Source organism: Loxodonta africana, chromosome 9, assembly GCF_030014295.1.
Source record: "Loxodonta africana isolate mLoxAfr1 chromosome 9, mLoxAfr1.hap2, whole genome shotgun sequence".
Classification (NCBI taxonomy): domain Eukaryota; kingdom Metazoa; phylum Chordata; class Mammalia; order Proboscidea; family Elephantidae; genus Loxodonta; species Loxodonta africana.
In genome coordinates this window covers 70,163,096-70,184,563 of record NC_087350.1, presented here as the reverse complement: position 1 = coordinate 70,184,563, position 21,468 = coordinate 70,163,096, and the positions used below count along the sequence as shown (strand labels likewise).

The 21,468-nt window shown below is 39.7% G+C and overlaps 1 protein-coding gene across 4 annotated transcripts in view; it reads left to right on the top strand.

Annotated features, from left to right (window-relative positions):
- Positions 1-21,468, top strand: part of ZNF462 (zinc finger protein 462) — a 147,044-nt gene that overhangs the window by 35,528 nt on the left and 90,048 nt on the right. For all 4 annotated transcript variants that reach the window (XR_002785026.2, XM_023545076.2, XM_010587776.3 and 1 more), the window contains exon 2: positions 21,219-21,468. Coding sequence is in view for 3 of the 4 variants with exons in the window: in XM_023545076.2 (XP_023400844.1) it covers positions 21,249-21,468 (220 nt within the window). In the remaining variant the exon portion in view is untranslated. The remainder of the gene's footprint in view (positions 1-21,218) is intronic.

Here is a 21,468-nt window from a genome sequence, read left to right as displayed (position 1 = left end):
GTAATGTTTTATGAGTGAAGTGGTATTTTGTAAGGACACTCTTCTTTGTCTGAAATTTCATTGCCAGAGGCAGGAACAGTATAAGGAGCATAGTAATGTGCACAAGGATATGAGAAAAGGAGGCTGGAGGTAGAAACATATCATTAAGTTCAAAAAGTCCTTATCTGCTAGAAAGTTAAAGACAAGGATGGCATTGAGATTAGGGAAGGAAATGACTTGTGCTTGAGAGGAGAAAGAGGCCAGCAGAAGGGTCCTGTTGACCTACCTTAGTTAGAATAGCCTCCAGCCACAGCCAGGCTCCTAACTCGTGGCCATATGGGACTGAGGCTAAAGCCTTTTTATAATTCTGATCCTTACCTCCTCCACCGCCCCCTCCCCCACCAAACTCACAGAGCACATCCACTCAGCAGTGTTATTAAATGACTTGTTCCTTATTTCCTCAGTACTAAGACACACTTTTTTCCCCCATATTTATACATTTCTCAAAAGGGATGCATCTTATAATCAAAGTTTATATGTAGTGTACATGGGTTTTTCCCTTGAAAGTGTTATTAAAGTATGTCTTACTGTAAATGTGTCTCCAAATGGAGGAAGAACAGTATGTAGGTGCTAGCTAGGGCTAGGGTTGAATAGCTCATAGCTCATAGCCCCTGCTCCCCAGGAACTCGCAGTGCATTGTGGGAGATAGACAGTGCTGGTGTTATGCAAAAAATGCTTGGGAGACACAGGGCACCTAAGAGGGATCTCAACCCAGCCTTGGTGAGTCAGGAAAGCCTCCTTAGAGAAATACTGTCTAAATCAGTGGTTCTTAACTGGGGGGAGATTTGGCCCTCACCGGGGGCATTTGGCAGTGTCTCCAGAGAGACCAGTGGAAACTTTGTTGTTGTCATAATGGCATCCAGTGGATAGAAACGAGGGATGCTACAAAACATCATACGATACCCAGGACAGCCCTCATAACCAAAGAATTATCTCGCCTCAAACATCAATAGTGCCGTGACTGAGAAACCATGATCTAAATTGAGACTGAAGTATGGGTGCAAAGTGGTGGTGCTGGGGGAGGAGGGCAGGATAGACAGGTTTATAGGTAACCAAGGTAGAGAATTATTTAAACAAGAATGTGGGCTGTGGTAGAGAATGATGTGAAGAAGTTAAGTAAGATAAGGAGTGAGAATATATTTTATTGGTCCTAAGAAGGTCGTTCCTGACCATGCGTAATTTGTTTTAGTGGAATGGTAGCTCCAAAGCCAGATGTAGAGGACTGAAGGAGAAGTAAGGAGACTGAAAGCAGCTTCTCTGTGAACAGAAGGAATTGATGGTGATAATGGCAGTTATAATTAAGGTTTCTGTATTTGCCAGAAATTATGCCAAATGTTTTATGTTCATTGTCCAGATTGTCCCATACAATAGCCCTGAGATATGGATTTCCTCATATGAATGAGGAAATAGAGATTTGGAGGATTTAAATAGTTTGTCCAGGACCTCTGTGGCTCATAAATCTTGGTTTGGGATCCAGTGCCACACTTCTTTGACTACCTATATTGTTTCCTCAGAGAAGAAGATAGTCCAGGTGGAGGGTGTGTGTGTGTGTGTGTGTGCCCCCAAGGGGGAGTTTAATATGGGAATGGCTTAGAGAAAATAAAAATGTAGAAGGGATAACTATCAGGTGGGTTCCCTGATGAGGCAAGGGAAGACTGAATCAAAAGTTGAAGTTGATGAATCAGTCCTAAATGACTGGGGGTGGGAGCACCGCTTCTGTGGGGCAGGAGGATTAAAGGAAAGGATGGGGACCTGTGTGTATGAGGAAGGGAAAGGCAGACAGAAAATGGAAACTTCTTTCACTTCTCAGTCAAGAATAGAGTAGAAGACAGCCTTAACAATGTAAACATCAGATTACTTGGTTCAGAATTGAGACTCTGAATTTGTCCTGCCAGGGACACCAAACTGAGTGAAAGCAGAGAAGATGGGAGAAAATACTTATTTAGAGCAATCCAGGGTTGGAGGTTTCCAGATGCTTAATGAAGGTTGGGCTTCATAGTGTGATTTTAGGAACATATTCTTATAATTTTTCCTGCACTGGCTTAAATTACTTTAAGGAGGGCAAAGAGTGGAGCTTCTTTGTTCACAGAACTAAAAGGCCTTTAAATGGATGAGTGGAGCAACCTGCTGTCTGAGAACTGATTATATTGAAATATAACTAACTAAAAATTATCTTCATGATCTTAACACTGGAGTTCCTAAGATCACTGGATACTGGATTATCAGATATTATTGATTTAAAGGAGTCATTAAGGAGTCCCAAACAGGGTAGAAAAAGGAATGTCACATTTGGCAGATGAATCACCATTCTTAGGAACCTAAAGTCATTGATAACCAAATTTTGCCAAGTCACTTCAGTTGCTTTACATTGGATGCTTGTTTTTAAATATTAAAGTAATAAAATCTTACTGAAAATATTTCAGATCATTAAGTAGAAAAAAAAAAGTACCATTCGCCTGGGCCCACACCCAGGTAATTGTTGTTAGGTGCCGTGGAGTCGGTTCCTACTCATGGCGACGCTCTGTACAACAGAACAAAACACCGCCATGCTATGTTTGAGCCCATTGTTGTAGCCAGTGTGTCAGTCCAGCTCGTTGAGGGTATTTCTCCGTTTCGCTGACCCTCTAACTTACCTGGAATGATGTCCTTCTCCAGGACTGGTCCCTCCTGATAACATGTCTAAAGTACACCAGGTGAAGTCGTGCCATCCTCCAGTCCGAGGAGCATTCTGGCTGTACTTCATCCAAGATAGATTTGTTCGTTCTTCTAGCAGTCCGTGTATATGCGATATTCTTCATCGTCATCATAATTCAAATGCATCAATTTTTCTTTGGTCTCCCTTATTCATTGTCCAGCTTTGGTATGCATATGAGGCGACGGGAAATATCATGACCTGAGTCAGGCACACCTTGGTCCTCAAAGTGACATTTTTGTTTTTGGACACTTTAAGAGGTTTTACGCAGCAGATTTGCCCCATGCAATATGCCATTTGATTTCTTGACTGCTGCTTCCATGGACGTTGACTGTGGATCCAGGTAAAATGAAATCCTTGACAACTTCAGTCTTTTCTGCACCCATTATGTTGTTGCTTATTGGTCAAGTTGTGAGGATTTTGTTATTTTATTAAGGTAATTGCCTTACTTGTAAATTCTGATAACTTTATCTCTTCTTTTCCAATAGTAACTTCTCTTACTTTATTTTCTTCTATAAATGCATTGGCTTGTATTTACATGACTATGTTAAATAATAGTGATGATTCTGGTTTTGGTTTTGACTTAGATTTTTCTAATGCTTTATCATTAAGCATGACATTGAGTTAAGATCTTTATGTATTCATATGCTTTTATTTTACTTAAATATTTATATTAGGAATGAATCTTCAATTTCATCACATGTATTGATCAAAGAAAAAAAATTTTTTTTTTGTCCTTTGACTTCTTTTTATGGTGGCATATAGATTTTCTTGTATTAAAATACATTTGCCTTCCTGCAGTCAACCCCACTTGATCATGAAATGTCATTCCTTTACTCTATGCCTGGATTTTATTTAGAATTTTTGCCACAATATTTATAAGTGACATTACTAGTCTGCTTTTTTGTTGTTGTTGTTTTTTTGGGGGAGGAAAAAAAAAAAAAAACTCTTCCGTCGAGTTGATTCCGACTCATAGCCACACTATAGGACAGAGAACTGCCCCATAGAGTTTCCAAGGAGCGCTGGTGGATTCAAACTGCTGACCTTTGGGTTACCAGCCATAGCTCTTAACCACTATGCCACCAGGGTTTTGTGTGGTAAGCTGTCGATAGCCATGTTGCAGTGGCTTTGGAAATACGTTGGTGAACCTCTGCGTATGCCGGACTGGGCAGCGTTATGTCCTGTTGTACGTAGACTTGCTATGAGTCGGAAACAGCTTTTACCAAATTCCTTATTTTAAATATGTAACATTTTAAAAATCACACTCTGCAGTTGAGTTTTTATTTCCTGTTATCTCAGAAATTGCTTAGGGGAATGTAAAAAAAAAATTTTTTCCCAAAAGTTTGAAATTTTTTGTTTCTTTTTTTCCCTGGTTTCATTGCCTTATGAGTAGAAATTACGAACTGGTTTTTCTATTTGTAATTCATAATCTCTTAATCCTGGCATTAAAGACTTCCGTAAACCTTCCGTGGGCACTAGAAAGCCTTTGTAAATGTCCCACGGTTGCTTGAAGTGAACATGTGCTTTCTATTTCCAGGATATAGAATTTTAAACGAAATATCTCATAACTCAGTTTTATTAATTATATTCTTAGTTATCGTTCGTCATTTAATCTATTAGGTCTTATGTCAATTTCTTCCTTACCATTTTTTTTTCCCCCTTATCTATTTTGGTGCTGTTTGTTGTTGTTGTTGGAAACCCTGGTGGCATAGTGGTTAAGTGCTACAGCTGCTAACCAAGAGGTCGGCAGTTCGAATCTGCCAAGCACTCCTTGGAAACTCTATGAGGCAGCTCTACTCTGTCCTGTAGAGTCGCTATGGGTCGGAATTGACTCGACGGCAGTGGGTGGGTGGGTTGTTGTTGTTAGCTGCTGGTGCATAGGCTCCTGCCTCTTGGTGACCACATATACAAGGGAAATGGTGCTGTTGCCAAACCAAACCAAGCAGATCACTAGGCCTTTCTTCCACAGCGTGACTGGGTGGATTTAAACCATTAACCTTTAGATTAACAGTTGAGTGCAAACCACTTGTACCACCCAGGGACCTTGGTGCTGTTTAAAAAACCAAACACTTGTTGCTGTCTAGTTGATTCTGACTCATAGTGATTCACAGTGACCCTAGAAGACAGAGTAGACTTGCCCCATAGGATTTCCAAAGAGCAGCTGGTAGATTTGAACTGCCAACCTTTTGGTTAGCAGCTAAACTCTTAACCGCTGCACCACCAGGGCTCCAAGTGCTGTTTACCAAAAAAAAAAAAAAACCGATTGCCATCAAGTCAATTCCGACTCATAGCAACCCTATATGACAGGGTACAACTGCACTGCCGCGTAGGGTTTCCAGGGAGCACATGGTGGATTCGAACTGCCAACCTTTTAGTTAGCAGCTGGGCTCTTAACCACTGTGCCACCAGGGCTCCACCAGTGCTGTTTAGTGGGGGTATAAAACCTCATTGTGGATTGTGCTCTAAATTACATTAAGTGTTTATCCTCTTAGAAGCTTTTTTATCTTGAATTTAATATTCAAAATAATATTGACTAATATTCATGATCCCTGCATCCTTTTGCTTGGTGGTATGTCTTTGATCATAACTATTACTTTCAAACTTTTTGTGTCATTTTGCTATGTGTGTGCCCCTCGTAAGCCAAATGTACTTAGATTTTAGTTTTTAATCTAATCTGGGGGTATTTTGCACAGGAAAATTCACATTTATTAATATAACACGTATGTGGGAAACCCTGGTGGCAGGCATAGTGGTTAAGTGCTACAGCTGCTAACCAAAGGGTCAGCAGTTCGAATCTGCCAGGTGCTCCTTGGAAACTCTATGGGGCAGTTCTGCTCTGTCCTATAGGATAGCTATGAGTCGGAATTGACTCGATGGCACTGGGGTGGGTTTTATATTTTATTCTAATTAATTTTATGTGTTATATTTTCGTGCCATTTCCTTTGTCCTTTGCCGTTTGTTAAATTGTCTATGTTTTTCTTTGATTTCCTCCTCCTATTAATTAAAACTATATGGTCTTTTAAAAATTTTATGACTAATCAGATTTTTAATTAATGTGTTTATATCTCTTTTTGGAGATTTATTAACTTCAGAAATGAAACATCATCAAAAATATTTATGTCTTGCAATGAAAGTTGAGAAATGTTGCCTGCTATATCTATCCTCTAATGCCTGTTCATCCCCTCCTCTTTATTTTTGTTGTGCTTGAGGATTTTTTCCAATTCTATGTAATTTTATGTCGGCATTATTATATGGAATAGCCTCCTATTGTTACATATTAATTATCACATTTAAGGGATTATAATTTTGTTTTGCAATTTATTGTACATTATTCAATTTTTGTTGTAAAATTAAGTGGGTTAGATACTCAACCTCTGCTTACCTTTAAATTTCCCTGTTCTCAAGTTCTCCATTTTGAGCCTTCTCTTGGTTGGATACATTACATCACCAAGTAGATTTTGAAGAAGAGTTCATAACCAATTGTGCCAATTGGAAAATGTGTTTGTTACTTTTATACTTGGTTGGGGACTGAAAACTCAAGTCTTGCTCTCTTTCTCAAGCCTCTATGATACTGCTCCGGTGTTTTTTATCATCGAATGTTGCTGTAAAAAAGTCAGAGGCCAGCCTGTCTTTTTCCTCTGAAACTGTGTAATTTTTAAATGCCTGAATGTTTATAGAATTCAGTGTTTACCTGTGAAACTCTGTAACTTCACCAGAATGTCTCAATTTTGATGACTCTGTATTACTTTTTCCTGGAACATCAGATATTCCTTTATTTTTATGAAGTTATTTTCTGTCACAGATTCGAGCATATTTTGCTTTGTTTTGGTTTTGTTTGCTGTATACTTCTAGAATACCTTTTATCTGTATGTTGGATCTCTGTTTTCGAACTTTCTTATCTGTCATCTTCTCTGCTTGCTTCATCTACTTGTCCTTCCCTCTGCATTTCGAGCAGTGTTTCGGAGACCATTTTCCACATCATCAACTTTGTTTTTGGTGTGTGGATTTTGCCTCTTATTATTTTATGTATTTATTAGTTCTACAATGATACTATTTTTTGCTGTCAGTTTATTTAACTGCCAGCTCCCTTTTATCTCATTCTGATATATTATCTTTGTTCTCTTTCATAGAATCTCTGTTAATTATTGTATATAATTTTCGTCTTCGCCCTGTTCCCTCAAAATAGATTGTTTGTCTATCATTTCCATGCTCTGTTCCTTTCTGTGGACTTTTTTCCTCCCTCAATTCATTTTTTTTTCTAGTTTACTTAGCTTTGATTGGGACATAGACATTAGAACCTTCTTTTGGTTCCCAAATAAAAAGGGTAATATTTCTTTAACTCCTCTCCTTAAAATATTTCTTTAACTCCTTAAGCCCTGATTAATTCTAGTTTCAGAACCTGAGTTTGAGTCTTGATGGTTTGTCTTTTTTCTGTTGCCCTTCAACAGTCTAAAGGGTCCTGGTTATGTTCCTGGGAAGGACACAGTTGGTAAATTTTATTTTTGAACTCCGTGGCTCTAAGTCCTGTTTTTGATTTGAGGGCCCTGCGGATCTGTTGGTTTGGTGTGAACAAACTTTATTTTCTTTGTTTATGTTTTACTCTTGTTCTTTTCCTTCAGCCAAGCTTTTATTTGCAACTGAGCAATTAACTGCCATCTTTTTTGGAAATTCCTTGATTAGCTTAAAAAGCACATATCCTTTTGAGGGATTTCTAAGGACATCTGTGTTTTCAGAGGTTGATTCCTCCTGAGGGCTTAGCTCTGCACTATAGCTGTAGTGCAGTTAATCAAACAACCAGTCCAAGTTTGAAGGTGTTTTCTAGTTAGGTTTTGTTTATTATGAAAGCCTCCTGTCATGGAAGAGTCTCAGGTTCTGAGGACTTACCCAACTTTTAGTACTTTCTGGACCAAACAGTCAAATTCTTTCCTATATAGATTGCATGCCATGTCCCAGTTTAGAAATATCAAGGACATTATGCCATGAACTGTTTTGAATGTTTTGAGGGAGATGAATATCATTATCAGCATTGCACTGGCCACATTACTCACTCTTTCAAGGGCAGTAACTGTCATTTATGAGTATACTCTCATTGGCTTCTGATGCTGGGTCCTGCAACTTCATATTTTCCCATTAATTGCTAAATATTTGCAGACATTAGTCCTCTCCTAGGCTATTTAAAGACTGTATGACTATTACTGCATTCATTCACTCAGCAAGTGTTTATCAGTAGGGTTTCCAGCATAAAGGAGAAGACTCTCCATTCTAGCTGGTAGTTTTGGGAGCTGTTTCATACAGCGAGGAAAAATACAGGAAGGAAAACTTTAGCTTGTCTTGAAACTTGAGCAGTCCTTAGAATCACCTGGAGGGCTTGTTAAAACAGAGATTTCTGGGCCTCACCCCCAGAGTTTCTGAGTCATGAGGTCTGGGGTGAAACCGAGAGTTTGCATTTCTAACAAATCCTCAGGTGATGCTGATGCTGGTCACACTTTGAGAACCGTTGTCTTAAAGGATGGGAAATACTTGGGTCTTCAGACTGTAGGTAGAAGTATTCTAGAGGAAAGAAAAATATGAACAAACATGAAGAACTCAGCATCTTCTTGATTTCATAAAGCCATCCTCTTCAGAATGGCATGACTCTGCCTACAGAGACCCTTTTTTTAGAAGAGGCACTTAGGGAGGATATTCAAAGAGTTAAAGACCATTACTAGCCTTTCTGATATATTGAGCTTTTATATATCCAACAAGTATCCAAAAGGAATGATGATAAATAAATATATTAGCAAATGTGGAAAAAAAATCTAAGTTGCAGTTGGCTTCAGAAGACAGTATGTAATTTGAAGTGAAATTCAGTATCACAATGTTGTAAATTGTTGGTCTGAGCCACTCACTAGCTATGCCATGAGGACACTGGCTTCTTTGCCAGGCTTTTGTGGGACTGACTGCTCTTTTCCTTTTAGTTTTAAATGAACTGACCCTGATATTTCCAGATACCCCCAAGGCTCATTCACCCAGACTCTTCAGTGACTTTGTTGGCAGTGCACATTTTCCATAAGAAACAAGATGATATTTTCTCGTGGGGTAGATTTGGCAGGCATAAAGCTACTACATAACCTTGTTCTGACTCCATGAGGTTGGATTCTGAAGAAAGATAATTCAGTATTATAGCTCTTGTTCTTCTGTGTATACCTTTGTCAGCAACTTTTGGTCTTCCAAATGTGTTTCCAAAGTATGAACACACTGCTTGCATGCCTAAGAAGTTCTTTGAACAGTCAAACTGCAGACAATGGATTTTGTACCTTTTCAGTTACTGTCCTGAGTGTGAGCAGTGTGAATTCAGGGCAGAGGAGACAGTGGGAGTTATTCTAGAAACTGCCTCTCCAGTGAAGACTCTTACCGAAAATATATGGTGCACAGGCTTTAAGTGTGAATAGCTTGTTGATGAATGGAGTGACGTTTATAGTGTCTTTACAGTTGAGTTCCTTTCACAAATTATGGAATTCAAAAGATATTTTTCCCTCCTGGCTTCAGAGAGTTTGAGAAGCGTTGGGTAGGTTACTTTTTTTGAGGCCTCAGTTTCGCTATCTGAAAAATGAAGACATTGGGCCAAGTTGAACTTCATGATCTACAAAACCTACTCTCTAGTGGACATTTTGTGTGCATATATATAATTAACTTTTAGAGTGGATTCTTCTCTTTGTTTTAAAAAGTCACAAGTAATACGCTTCAATATTTTTCAAGGGGGCTAAAGAGTGATAGCTACTTCTACCTAATTCTCTTATGGTTCCCTTCACTGAAAATGTTTATACTCTTTTAAGCGATAAGGGAGGATGGTTCCTCAGGCTTTCTGTGATGCTTTGCAAACAAGGGTAACCAAGTTTTTGAAGGGAAGGCAGCCAAATGGTCTCAAGTGTAGCCATGGGTGATGACTCCAGGTGTTACCTCAGTGCAGGGTAGCTTAGCAGTGTTATAAATACATGGGTGGCACAATACAGCAAGAGCCACCTCCCCCATGAATGGTGAGAAAAAGGAGTATGGCCACTTACACAAATATCAAGGTCAAGTGGGGACTTGGAACCCCTAATAAAAATAGTAATCAGTTAATCACTGTGATGTGACTTCATTAGCTTAGGGTTGTGATGAGAGGAATGTTATATAGAACTAAGCTTTGTTTGTTTTTTCCCTGGTCGTGGAAGCTCTCTAGAATTGCTTAGCTTCCTAAACATTTAGTTTTAGCTGGTGCATTGGTTAGTTTTCTCCAGGAAAGCAGACAAGCATACACTTCTTCACTGCAGAAACCTTATCAGGGCCAGACCTGTGCTAGGCCCCGGGGATATACGAACAGTAAAGAGACACATTTCTTGCCCTCTGAAGAGTGATTTTGAATAGCCTGGGGCTTCATCACTTTGAGAGAAGACAATCTTATCTATTAGAAAGGAGAAAATACGCATCATGTTTTTCACAGAAATTTTAGGCAGAGGCCACATGCTAAGTGTAGAACTTGACCATTTTTAATGATACTGACTCCTTACCCACAGGGCCCACAGGATCATCAACAGTCCAAGGGACTTGTCACTAAAGAAAAGTGGGCCAGCTACCACATGCCTTAATCTTGAATTTTCTTGAAAAGATCTTTGGTAAAATTTCCAAATCAGAAAGATAAAACTAAAAACTTATGATAGTATATGACATGAGAGGTACTAAGATCATTTAGAACCATAGAATCATAGACCCTCTGAACTGGGAGAGAACTTACAAGGCTTCTAGTCCAGAGACTCCCTAGTCAGGACCCCTTGAAGTGTTTGTGAAGACAGGTGGTATCTTAGTCTCCTATGGCTGCCAGAACAAAAATACCACAAAGTGGGTGGCTTTAAAGAATAGAAATTTATTATCTTACAGATCTGGAGACTAGAAGTCCAAATGCAGGGTGTCCAAACTCTGTGCTGTCAGTTTGATGCTGACTCATGGTGACCACATGTGTGTCACAGTAGAACTGTGTTCCGTAGGGTTTTCAATGACTAATTTTTTGGAAGTAGATTTCCAGGTGTCTCTTCTGAGGCACATCTGAGTGGACTTGAACCTCCAGCCTTTCGGTCAGCAGTCCAGCGCATTAACCGTTTGCACCACCCAGCGACCCCTTGGGTAGGGAGTTCAATTTCATGGTGGTGGTGGGATGGCTAACATTAGATGGAGTTGTATGTATTATAATAAAAAGTGTCATGGATTGAACTGTACCCTCAAAAATTGTATGTCAACTTGGCTAGGCTGTGATTCTCAGTATTGGGTGGTTGTCCACCGTTTTGTCATCTGATGTGATTTTCCAATGTGTTGTAAATCCTGCCTCTATTAATGAAACCCTATGGGGCAGTTCTGCTCTGTCCTATAGGATTGTTATGAGTCAGGATCAACTGAATGGCAACAGGTTTGGTTTTTATGATGTTAATGTGGCAGGATTAGAGGCAGTTGTATTAATAAGGCAGGACGCAGTCTACAAGATTAGGTTGTGTCTTAAATCAATCTCTTTTGAGATACAAAAGAGAGAAGCCAGCAGAGAGACAGGGGGACCTCATACCACCAAGAAAGCAGCACCAGAACAGAGCTTGTCTTTTGGACCTGAGGTTCCTGCACTGAGAAGCTCCTAGACTAGGGGAAGATTGATGACAAGGACCTTCCCTCAGAACTGACACAGAGAGAAAGCCTTCCCCTAGAGCTGGCACCCTGAGTTTGGATTTCTAGCCTCCTTTTTTTTTTTTTTTTTTTAAACTGTGAGAGAATAAATTGCTCTTTGTTCAAGCCATTCACTTGTAGTATTTCTGTTATAGCAGCACTAGATAGCTAAGACAGTAAGGAAATGAATTAAATTGGGAAAAAAAAGTTTCAAAATACAAGAAGGAAATCTTGTAAAACAGGTCCTTTTACAAAAATGTTGAACATCATGATCTAATGTCTTCATTTGGCAAAATGATCAAAGTAAGGGCCTGGGAAGATTTTCCCAAGGTGAAGGTGCCAGGCAGAGTCATCACACCTGCTGTCACTTTCCTGTTTTTGTGAACTGGGAGCAAATTCCTTAATTTTCCAGATAAGCTTTTCTCTATCTAAACCCCACCCAATGCTGTCGAGTCGATTCCAACTCATAGCGACCGTATCTAGAACTATCTAGACCTGCTCAATAGTAAATAAGCTGAAAAATCTAAGTTTGTTAGGGAAAAGTGGGATTTATCATTAGGGATTTATGGAATGTAGGGCTTGGCCAAGTACCCAAGCACTCTAGTCTTATCACATGATGATAAATTCTCCTGTTGTGTTGACAGACAAATGTCTAAGCTTTCTGCTTAGAAATTCTTGGGGTACAGTGATTTTTAGGAGTAAACTTACTTTCTGACAGTAGATTGGGGCTTGTAAGAGAAAATAAATTCCTTAACTACCATTTTAAAACATTACCTAATACTTCAGTATCTGCCCGTCCCATGCATAAACTCACGTCGTGTTTTTCCTGCTGTAAGGTTCTATTAATTTGTTGAAGGCAGGGTTATGAAAGAACCAGTGAATTCCAATGGCCAGTTTAATAAGGAGGAGAAGAAACAGCCTCTTAACAGCTTCTGCCACAGGAGGAAGCCAAGAGGTGGGAAAAATCACCATCTCTTTGTGTCAGAGGACTTTAAAGTGTTCGTGGTACACAGAGGTTTAGCGGTTGTTTGCCTTTTCAGAAAGAAGCCTGATTAGAGCTTCTGTCTTGATGAGCAATTAGATCAGGAACTATGGTTTGGAGAAAGAGAGACAGACAGACCCAGGTGCCAGCCTTAGGTTATCAGCTTCCTCAGATAGAAGAAACTGGACTGGAAGCGTCATTGCATTGCTTGCACCAGGGCCTTGTCTGCCACAGATACAGGCGGACTCAGGATAGTTCCCGCCTAAAGGAAGCGACTTGTCTGAATTTTCTGGGCAAACCATGAGCACAAAATAGTAAGCAAGTCCCAGAGTGATTAGATTGAGATTCTGTGGGCTTTTTCCCAAATGAGAGAAGTTCTTGGGGCAAAACTTTCTTACACTAGTTGATATAACACGTCGAAAACCATGCATCTTTTTTTTTTTCCCTCCTTTGAATGGTAGTCGAGAGCAAGACAGCTGTTCAAATGGCTTCTGGATTCATTCACTGAAATTGTAGAATTCAGACTTTGTGTGGTTGGAGCCCTGGTGAGACAGTGGTTAAAGCACTTGGCCACTAACTGAAAGGTTGGCGGTTCGAACCCACCAGCCACTCTTCGGAAGAAAGATGTTGCAATCTGCTTCCGTAAAGATTTATAGCCTTGGAGATCTTATGGGGCAGTTCTACCCTGTCCTATAGGGTCAGAATCAACTTGGTGGCAGTAGGTTTGGGGGGTGTGTGTGTGTGTTTGGTTGGGCCTTATATGCCGGGAACAGCTATGGCCATGGAAACAGGTCCAGGGCCTGAGGTCAGGCTGAGAAACTCAGAGGGAAGGTACTCAGTGCACATTTTGGTCTTTCATGATGTGCAAGATGACTTTTACTGCAGCTTCTGCTTATTCTGCGTCTTAATCAGTTCTGTAATGAAGACCCAGCAGCATATCTACAACTTCCCTTTAATTTTACAATTTTTGTAATGAGAGTTCTTGTAGTGTGAAAAGTGTCTGTAGAAACCCAGCCAGAATTCTGAAGAACCTTTAAAGGAATACCGTGATTTTGTGTCTCTGCCATTGGGTGAGATTTGGCTCCAGAGGAGAGAAGTCAGTTATCTCTTGTTCTAAATGCCAGGGCAAGACTGGCTTCAAAGTTTCCAAGTAACTTCCTGATGAACTCATGACATTTCAAAAAATTCCTTTATACCTCTCCCTTCTAATTTGTTCATTTGACACCAAGAATGGTTTTCCATCATTTAGAAGAACATGATGAGCTGGGATCTCATTTGTCATGGTCGTGTTTTGAGAATTTTAATGTGGGGAAGCATCTTTGTTTTGTTTTGTTTCTAAGCCGCATCTCAAGGAGAATATTGTCAGGACACTTCTCAGAATTAGGGTTATCTGTGGTTCCCCCTTTAAAGACAATGAGTCTACAGCTACTGAGATACCACCCTGCTTCCTTCCTTTCTGTCTTTTCCCTTCTCTCCTCTTTTATCTCCCTGTTCAAATCACAAGCTTCCTTTTCTAAGGACAGGAGAGCTGGCAGACTGCCTGTTGGCCTGTTGGCCTCAATTAGCCTTATATCATTGCAAAGGAATGCATGAATTCTCCAGAAGGTATGTACTATCTCTTTCTATATTAGACACTCACTACCTGCCTTCATAACAGGTCACTCAGCCAGAATTGCTTCTTATTTACATATTTGACATTTTTTACTCACTTGGATTACATCCCTGGATGCTCATCTCATTTTAATGATGATCTAAAAGGTATCTGTGATGAAATATTACTCCAATATACCCTATAATACTTGAAAACTTTATACAGGAGAACAAACCTAAAATAAGAGATAACCTTAAGACTGGCATCCTTAGCCAGAAGGTGACTGGGTTATTAATCTGCAGATTGCCTGCTTCAGACTTTGTGCTTATATACAAGGTCCCACAGATGGACCAGGATGACCACATACAACAGAGGCCACATGCCTTGGCAGGACTCGAGGTCTCATGGTATTTCTCTGCTACTATTTAAATTTAGTCTCATATTGAGGGTTACATATGTGATTGTAAATTGATCCTTTCTGTCCTGAAAATTTGGTTTTGAAAAACAGCTGTGCCTCCCTTCTGAATTCCTTAATTATTTATCCTCCCTGATATGTTAAACCTTTCATTAGTGTGGTGAATTGCCAAGAGTACACAGAACTGCTTAGATCATGTAGCAAACAGTATAAACATTTGATAGGACACTTGAAGATGCCACATGGTGAGCAAGGATCTATAGTAGGACCAAATGCTATGGGATCGGTGGAGGTAGCTTGTTGTCAGAGGTTCTTTGTTGGTTTATTTTAGTGGCTTATTTAAAAAAAAAAAAAACAGTGATACGGGACTAGTACATACGTTAGTTATACTTATTCAGAAGAAGACTGATTCTGCCCTAGCTGAGTTCTTGTTAGAGTACATGTGCCCATATCTGACTCCAAATTAAATCAAGAAAATTACCTTTTTTTTTTTTTATTGGGCACTTGATATTTACATTTTTAGGTTTGATTCCACAACTACTGTTCCTAAAGGGGAAGTTCACCTCAATCTCAATTCAGTACTGTTTGGATAGATGCTTTAAATGATTTTTATATTACTAGAACTTCCATGTTGGCTATGACAGGAGTAAGAGATTCGTAGTGTTATAGAACAGAGTAGCAACCCAGCATTCACAAATGGATTAGTTAGTGGTTTTTTTTTTTAATCTTAAGGATAAAAATGTTCATGTATCCATCTTCCCACACTGTGGTCCTGGGGCTTGGTTAATTAGAAATATTAACCTCCCATCATACACCACCACTCTTTGATCTCATCATATGAATAGTTTTATAGAATAGTCTTTAGATCCTGAATTATTCTTTCTAGCTGACATATTTCAAAGTTTATGCATTCTGTTACCTGTCCTTGGATAATTGGGTTTTCCATTCGTAAGAAAGGGATGTAAGAACATATGTACACCTATGTTCATTGCAGCATTATTCACAGTAGCAAAAAGATGGAAACAACCTAAGTGCCCATCAACAGATGAGTGGATAAACAAATTGTGGTACATACATACGGTGAAATACTGTGCAACTATAAAGACTAATGAAGAGTCTATGAAACATCACATGGATGAATCTGGAGGATATTATGCTGAGTGAAATAAATCAATCACAAAAGGACTATGGTCTCACTTTTATAAAAAGTCACACAGATAGCAAAGCTCTTTGATGTTTCCCAGGGATGGGAGGTGGAGGAAGGGAGAGTCACTTTCTAGATAGTAGACAGTTGTTATTAGTGGTAATGGGAAAGGCAATACCCAATATGAGTGAAGTCTGCACAACTTGTTCAAAGCAAATGAAGACACTAAAAAGTATACAATAATAAGGGACAATTTTGGTAAATACTATAGCATACAATTTTGCGACAACAAAAATACGTGTGTGGTTACATAGGTATGTATGCACATATGCATTATAAGAGGGCACATGTGAGTATATGGGTGTGCGTGTATAGGTGTATTTGTAGGCATATGTGTATACATGTTTATGTGCACTGCATATATATTCATATATATAATAAACCACATGGGGGCACAGTTAGAGATATTTCCTAGACATAACGAAACACCTTGCGGGATTGGTTTGCTGGATTTGAAGGCTTGGGACCATAGTCTCATGGGACAACTTGGTCAATTGCCATAATATAGTTTATAAAGATAATGTTCTCCGTCCTAGTTTGATGAGTAGCGTCTGGGGTCTTAAGAGTTTGTGGGAGGCCATCTAAGATACAACTATCCATCTATCCTCGTCTGGAACAAAGAGAATGAAGGAAACCAAAGACTCAAAGAAGAAACTAGTGCACAGGACTAATAGCCGCATAAACCACAGCCTCATCTAGTCTGAGACCAGAAGAACTAGATGATGCCTGGCAACCACTACCGACAGTTTTGACCAGGGACACAATAGAAGGCCCCAGTTCAGAACAGGAGAAAAATGTAGATCAAAACTCAAATTCATAAAAAAGGCCAGATTTACTGGACTTACAGAGACTTGATGAACCCCCAAGACTATCGCCCTAAAATACCATTTGTACTTGGAACTGAAGGCACTGGTGACTGGTGGTCACCTTTCATCCAAATAATAGATTAGTTTATAAAATAAACAATATCATCCATGAGTACGTTGCTTCTTTAAATAACCAACTATATGAGACCAAATGGTCAACATTTACCCTAAAACAAAGATGAGAAGGTAGGGAGGGGCAGGGAAGCTAGATTAATGGAAACAGAACAAACAGAAAGGAAATAATGAGAATGATGACACATTGTGAAAAATGTAACCAATGTTATGTGACAATTTGTAAAAAAAAATTGTTAAATGGGAACCTAATTTGCTATGTAAACTTTCATCAAAAACACAATAAAATATTTAAAAAAAAAAAAAAGGAAATAAATAAAACAATTGCTAACCAGAGTCTTTTATTAGAATTATGATTCAGGAGGACTGTGTAGTTCAGTGTCTTAAAAATGAAACTAGGTTTCTGGAGTGGACAGAGGAAAAGCACCTTATGGTGTTTCTGGTTCTATTTCTCCAAGGCTTTGAAGGTTATAATTAGTTGCTACTGAACCACATGGCTGTGGTGCTTCACAGCTTTATTTCTGGTCTGCAGTCCTTCAGTCAGAGAAAAAGTTAGATTTCAGGCGAGGCCTGTACATTTTAATTTGGACACTTCCTGGATACAATTGGGACTTTGACTTGAGGACCACATTTACACTCCTGGACCATGCAAGCTTAATGAGCAGTGTTTACCAGACTGACCTGGGCAAGGGTTGATGGTGGCAGAGTTTTGAGAATGCTGTGAAACATCAAGGACGCCTCCTGTCTTCAATTACATCTGAGCAGTGAGTTGGAAGGCCACGTGATGAAGCTCTGGTTTGTCTCTTTTCACCTTGACAGGAGAGAAACCAAGGCATAATGGATCCTGCAATTCTGAGCACAGAGAGTGTATAAGCAGATGATATAAATTAAAATTGGTGTTCTCAAGACTGAGAAAGAGCAGCCTGTGTCCATGACTTCCTCTTCCCAATTCCCAGATGCATATTCAAATCTTCAACAAGATCTCTGGGTAGTCTTTAACTATGTCTTCAAGACTTTGTCAAATGCTGACAATGGGATTTCCCATCAAAGCCCCACATTCTGAAAGCCCAAAACTACAATTATGAACTGAACAAACCAACAACGGAGAGTTCAGTACTGAAGAGTAGTGAATAATTAGAATGATCTAGGGGTTTCATGTTAGGAGGACCAGTCACGTTAGGTGGTAGATCCTTCATTTCAGGATTAATCCACATCCATTTAGCAGGGCATCATCATGCATGAAGTTTAGAGTCTTGTTATCTGGAGCCTGTTTGACCTTGGGGGGCCTGGAAATAGTGCCTGTTGGGGGCAAGGAGCTGAGGGGCTGGTTTGATTTGTAGATTCATCTCATGCCCTTTTGAAATAACATATCTTTTTAGCTAGTTCAGAAGTTTCCTCTTCTGCTTTTGATTTTGCTGATTTGGTAAGAAAAAAATATTGCTAATCTCATTATCTCAGTATTTTTAAATGAAGTAAGTAGACATGAGATCAAGGCTTTTAACTTTAAATTATCATTTCGTAGCAGATCAGTGACTGTTTTAGCCTCTTTAGGGTGCTCCTCTTCTGGCTCGATGAAGGAGTCAAAAATGCAGAGCTCATTTCTCATCTTTTTTTCCTTGTTGCTGGTTTCTCAGAGGATTGCAATCTGCTACACAAACGTAGTCTCCAGTTGATGGATGGGTCATCCTCAGGTCCAGCTCTCTTTGTCTCTGCCCTTCCCTAGTACCTTCTTCCCCTCCCACTCTCACTTCTTGTACATGTATACATCTACCATCTCATAAATACATCAAGTTTTTGTTTCTTTGATTGTTTAGGCCATGCTGGCAATTTCTGGTTTCTTCTGTTAGCATCTTCAGGAGAAATGTATACACAAAGGCAAAATGGCTGTCAAAGTAGGCTACATCTTCATTTCAGTACATGGTGAAAACATCAGATTTAAGGCCATTCAGCTGTACCTGACGCTGGTTCTTTCAGCAGCCTGGAGATTAACCTCTTCTAAGGCTCTGAGCTATTTTTGAGGTAGAGACTGCAACAACATTAAAGCTAGAACCCATTAGGAAATGACTTTCATCATCTCTTCTTTTTCCAAATCAGTGGCTTTTTTTTTTTTCCTTTCTGATCTCAGAACCCTTTAATCTCCTTTGTAGCAGAACAAGGAGACTGTTGATTTGTGTTTGCATCCAGTGAAGTTAGCATCCTCGACAATGCCTTTGGAAGATACAAAGATATTAGAGAACTGCAGAGATGGATTTCCTCTCAGGGTGTATGATTTAATGCTGAAGGTGCCCTGCTTTCCTTGTGTAGAACCGTAATTTTGGTTGGTGTTGTGCAAACCAGGCTCAAACTTTCCAAAAGACACACAGCAGAAAGCCTTTTGTTGCATTATTTCTAAAGGCTTGAGGTTTTGAAGGGAAGAGATTTTGTTTTCCTCTCGGCTACACAATGGAGCTTTCAGAGAACCTCTTTTAAAAGGAATAGCTACAGCCTTTGTGTTGAAGGGTGTGTCTGTTGGCAGGGTCTGCTGATGCAGACAGACTGGCTGGTGATTAACAAAGGTCATTAGACTTTGGAATCTGGCAAGCAGAGTCGGATGGTATGTCTTCTGTGTGGAAGGACGATTCCCAAGAAGCCAAGGCATTCTGGAGGTCCCCCCACCCCACCCCCAAATCCTGCTGTAGAACAGTATCTGGTCCAGGGCTGTCCTGCTCTAACCAGTGCTTTGCTGGGACTAATGAACAAGCATATCAATCATGGAATAAAAGAACCTTCGGAGATCTTGGTGAATGACATTTGAGGAGGAGAAAGGTGCTGCTTTTCAGAAAGCAATGAAAACAGTTCATTCTTTGTTGGGAAGAGAAGAGCATAGGAGGAGCCCAGCCTGTTCTTCTCACATTCATTTGATTGTCAGCCTAGCAGAATCCAAGAGAGGCCATGTTGTGCACGGAGGAGAAGCTCTGAGCTAAAATGGCTGCTCCTAAAGCTCAGAGGACTAGGGCAGCTTAGTGAGTCTTAGAGCTTCAGTGACGCAGGAGCTCATATCTCTTGAAAGTGTGATAAACACATTCAGCAAAGCTGTGGCTTGTTTGGCTGAGATGAAAGGACTAAGCTGGGGGGATGGGGAGTACACACTGGATGATCTGCTTTTTTCTCTAAAGTGTTCTAAATGCAGGAGTCGTCTGCACCATGGAAAAATTTGTTTTCAGGTCTAATGGACTGTGCGAAAGGAGAAGTGGGGTGGGGCCTCGGTGACTGCTGTAATTTGATCCAGAGCTGATAGCAACCTCTTCCACACAATTTGGGTTGGTGCTTAGACATAAAAGCTTGTGTATCTGGAATATTGAGACTTAGTTAGCTGAAAAGACTCTAGTGCACAGTTCAATGTTTATTGAAAAAGGATAAATTGCTGTGTGAAAGAAGAGTAGGTAAATATCCGTGTCTCACTTTGCAAGCTCAGTCTGTCCAGAGGTAGACTTGCCAGAAGTTATTTTAGCAGGCTATCAGGAGGAGCATTCTTTCATATAAACTCCTCATGCAAGGGCCACTTTCACTGCATTGACACACTCCTATTGAACTTTGCTCCTCCTGCAGAAATAATTCATCTTTTATAATAGGAGCATAGCTAGTTGCATCATAAAATAGATTTGGCTACAGCTTTAGCTCTTGGACATCTGGTTCTAGATTACAATGACTCAGTAGAGTGAGTTTATGGTGAGCTTAATGAAGTAACTCATTAAGATAATATCTGTGTATCTCAATGGGGGATATGTATTAAGGTAGGAAGAACTACACCTTTCCAATACATTCTTAACTTCTTAATGGTGACACTCTCCACTGAGTTAGTGTGCAGCTAGCTATGTATGTCAGTTGCACCGTAAATAGCAGAAGGAAGATAGTTGGGCAAGTTTTGCTTTGTTCCATACCAGGCTCACTGCTCTTTGATACTAGACATTTGTAAAGGAGAGAAGAGGAAGATGAAATCATGACTTAGAAACCCCTCTTCAAAACAGTCAGTTTCTGTTGCCCTAAGGTAAATTGAAGCACCAAGATGCAACTTTAAACTAGAAACTGGATCGTTATTTAAAGTTGGTTGTTTGAGAATCTCATGAGAAATATTTTATAACCTAATTAGGTTGGAGAAGCTGTTAGGTTATAATTGGTGGGTAGTAAAAAGGTAAATAACTACTTAGATCATGAGAAAAAATAACTAAATGGTTTGGGGAAGGAAGGAAAGAAGCATACCCCAATATCAGTTAAGATATTAAGATAACACAAAAATACAATGATACTCAATCCGCTAACGAAGATCAAATAGTGCCGTTTTCTTTCTGCACCAACGTCCACTTCTAAGCCCAAGGCAAAACCAAAGGCAATATTAATTTACCAAGAGATCTGAATTCACTTGAGAAATTTGGGAACTACTAAAACCTTTGAAGGAATAAGAATTTCTTGGACAAATGGCATTTTAAGATATATCTATCAAGCTAGAAAAAAAATTATTTTCTTTTTTTCCTTCTTTGGAGTCATGAAGTCAAGGACATCATTTCTTTTATGTCTGATTGTCTCCAGTATTCCAGTTGCCATTTCTATTGGACCTTTTTTTTTTTTGTCCTATTGATGGACTTGTGGCCCATCACCTTGGGGTATATGATTGGTCCACGTTGTTTAAGATGGTTTGTTCTGACTTCTACCACAGGTTCCTAATGTGAGAGGGTAAACCCAGATCATGGAGGTGCTTCAGTGTGATGGCTGTGACTTCAGAGCTCCATCTTATGAAGATCTCAAGGCACACATTCAGGATGTTCACACAGCATTTCTGCAGCCAACTGATGTTGCAGAGGACAGTGTTGACGAGCCACGATCCGGGTCCATGAATGCCAGTAATCAGACAGAGGTGGAGTTTTCTTCTATAAAGGATGAATTTGTGATTGCAGAGGACTTATCAG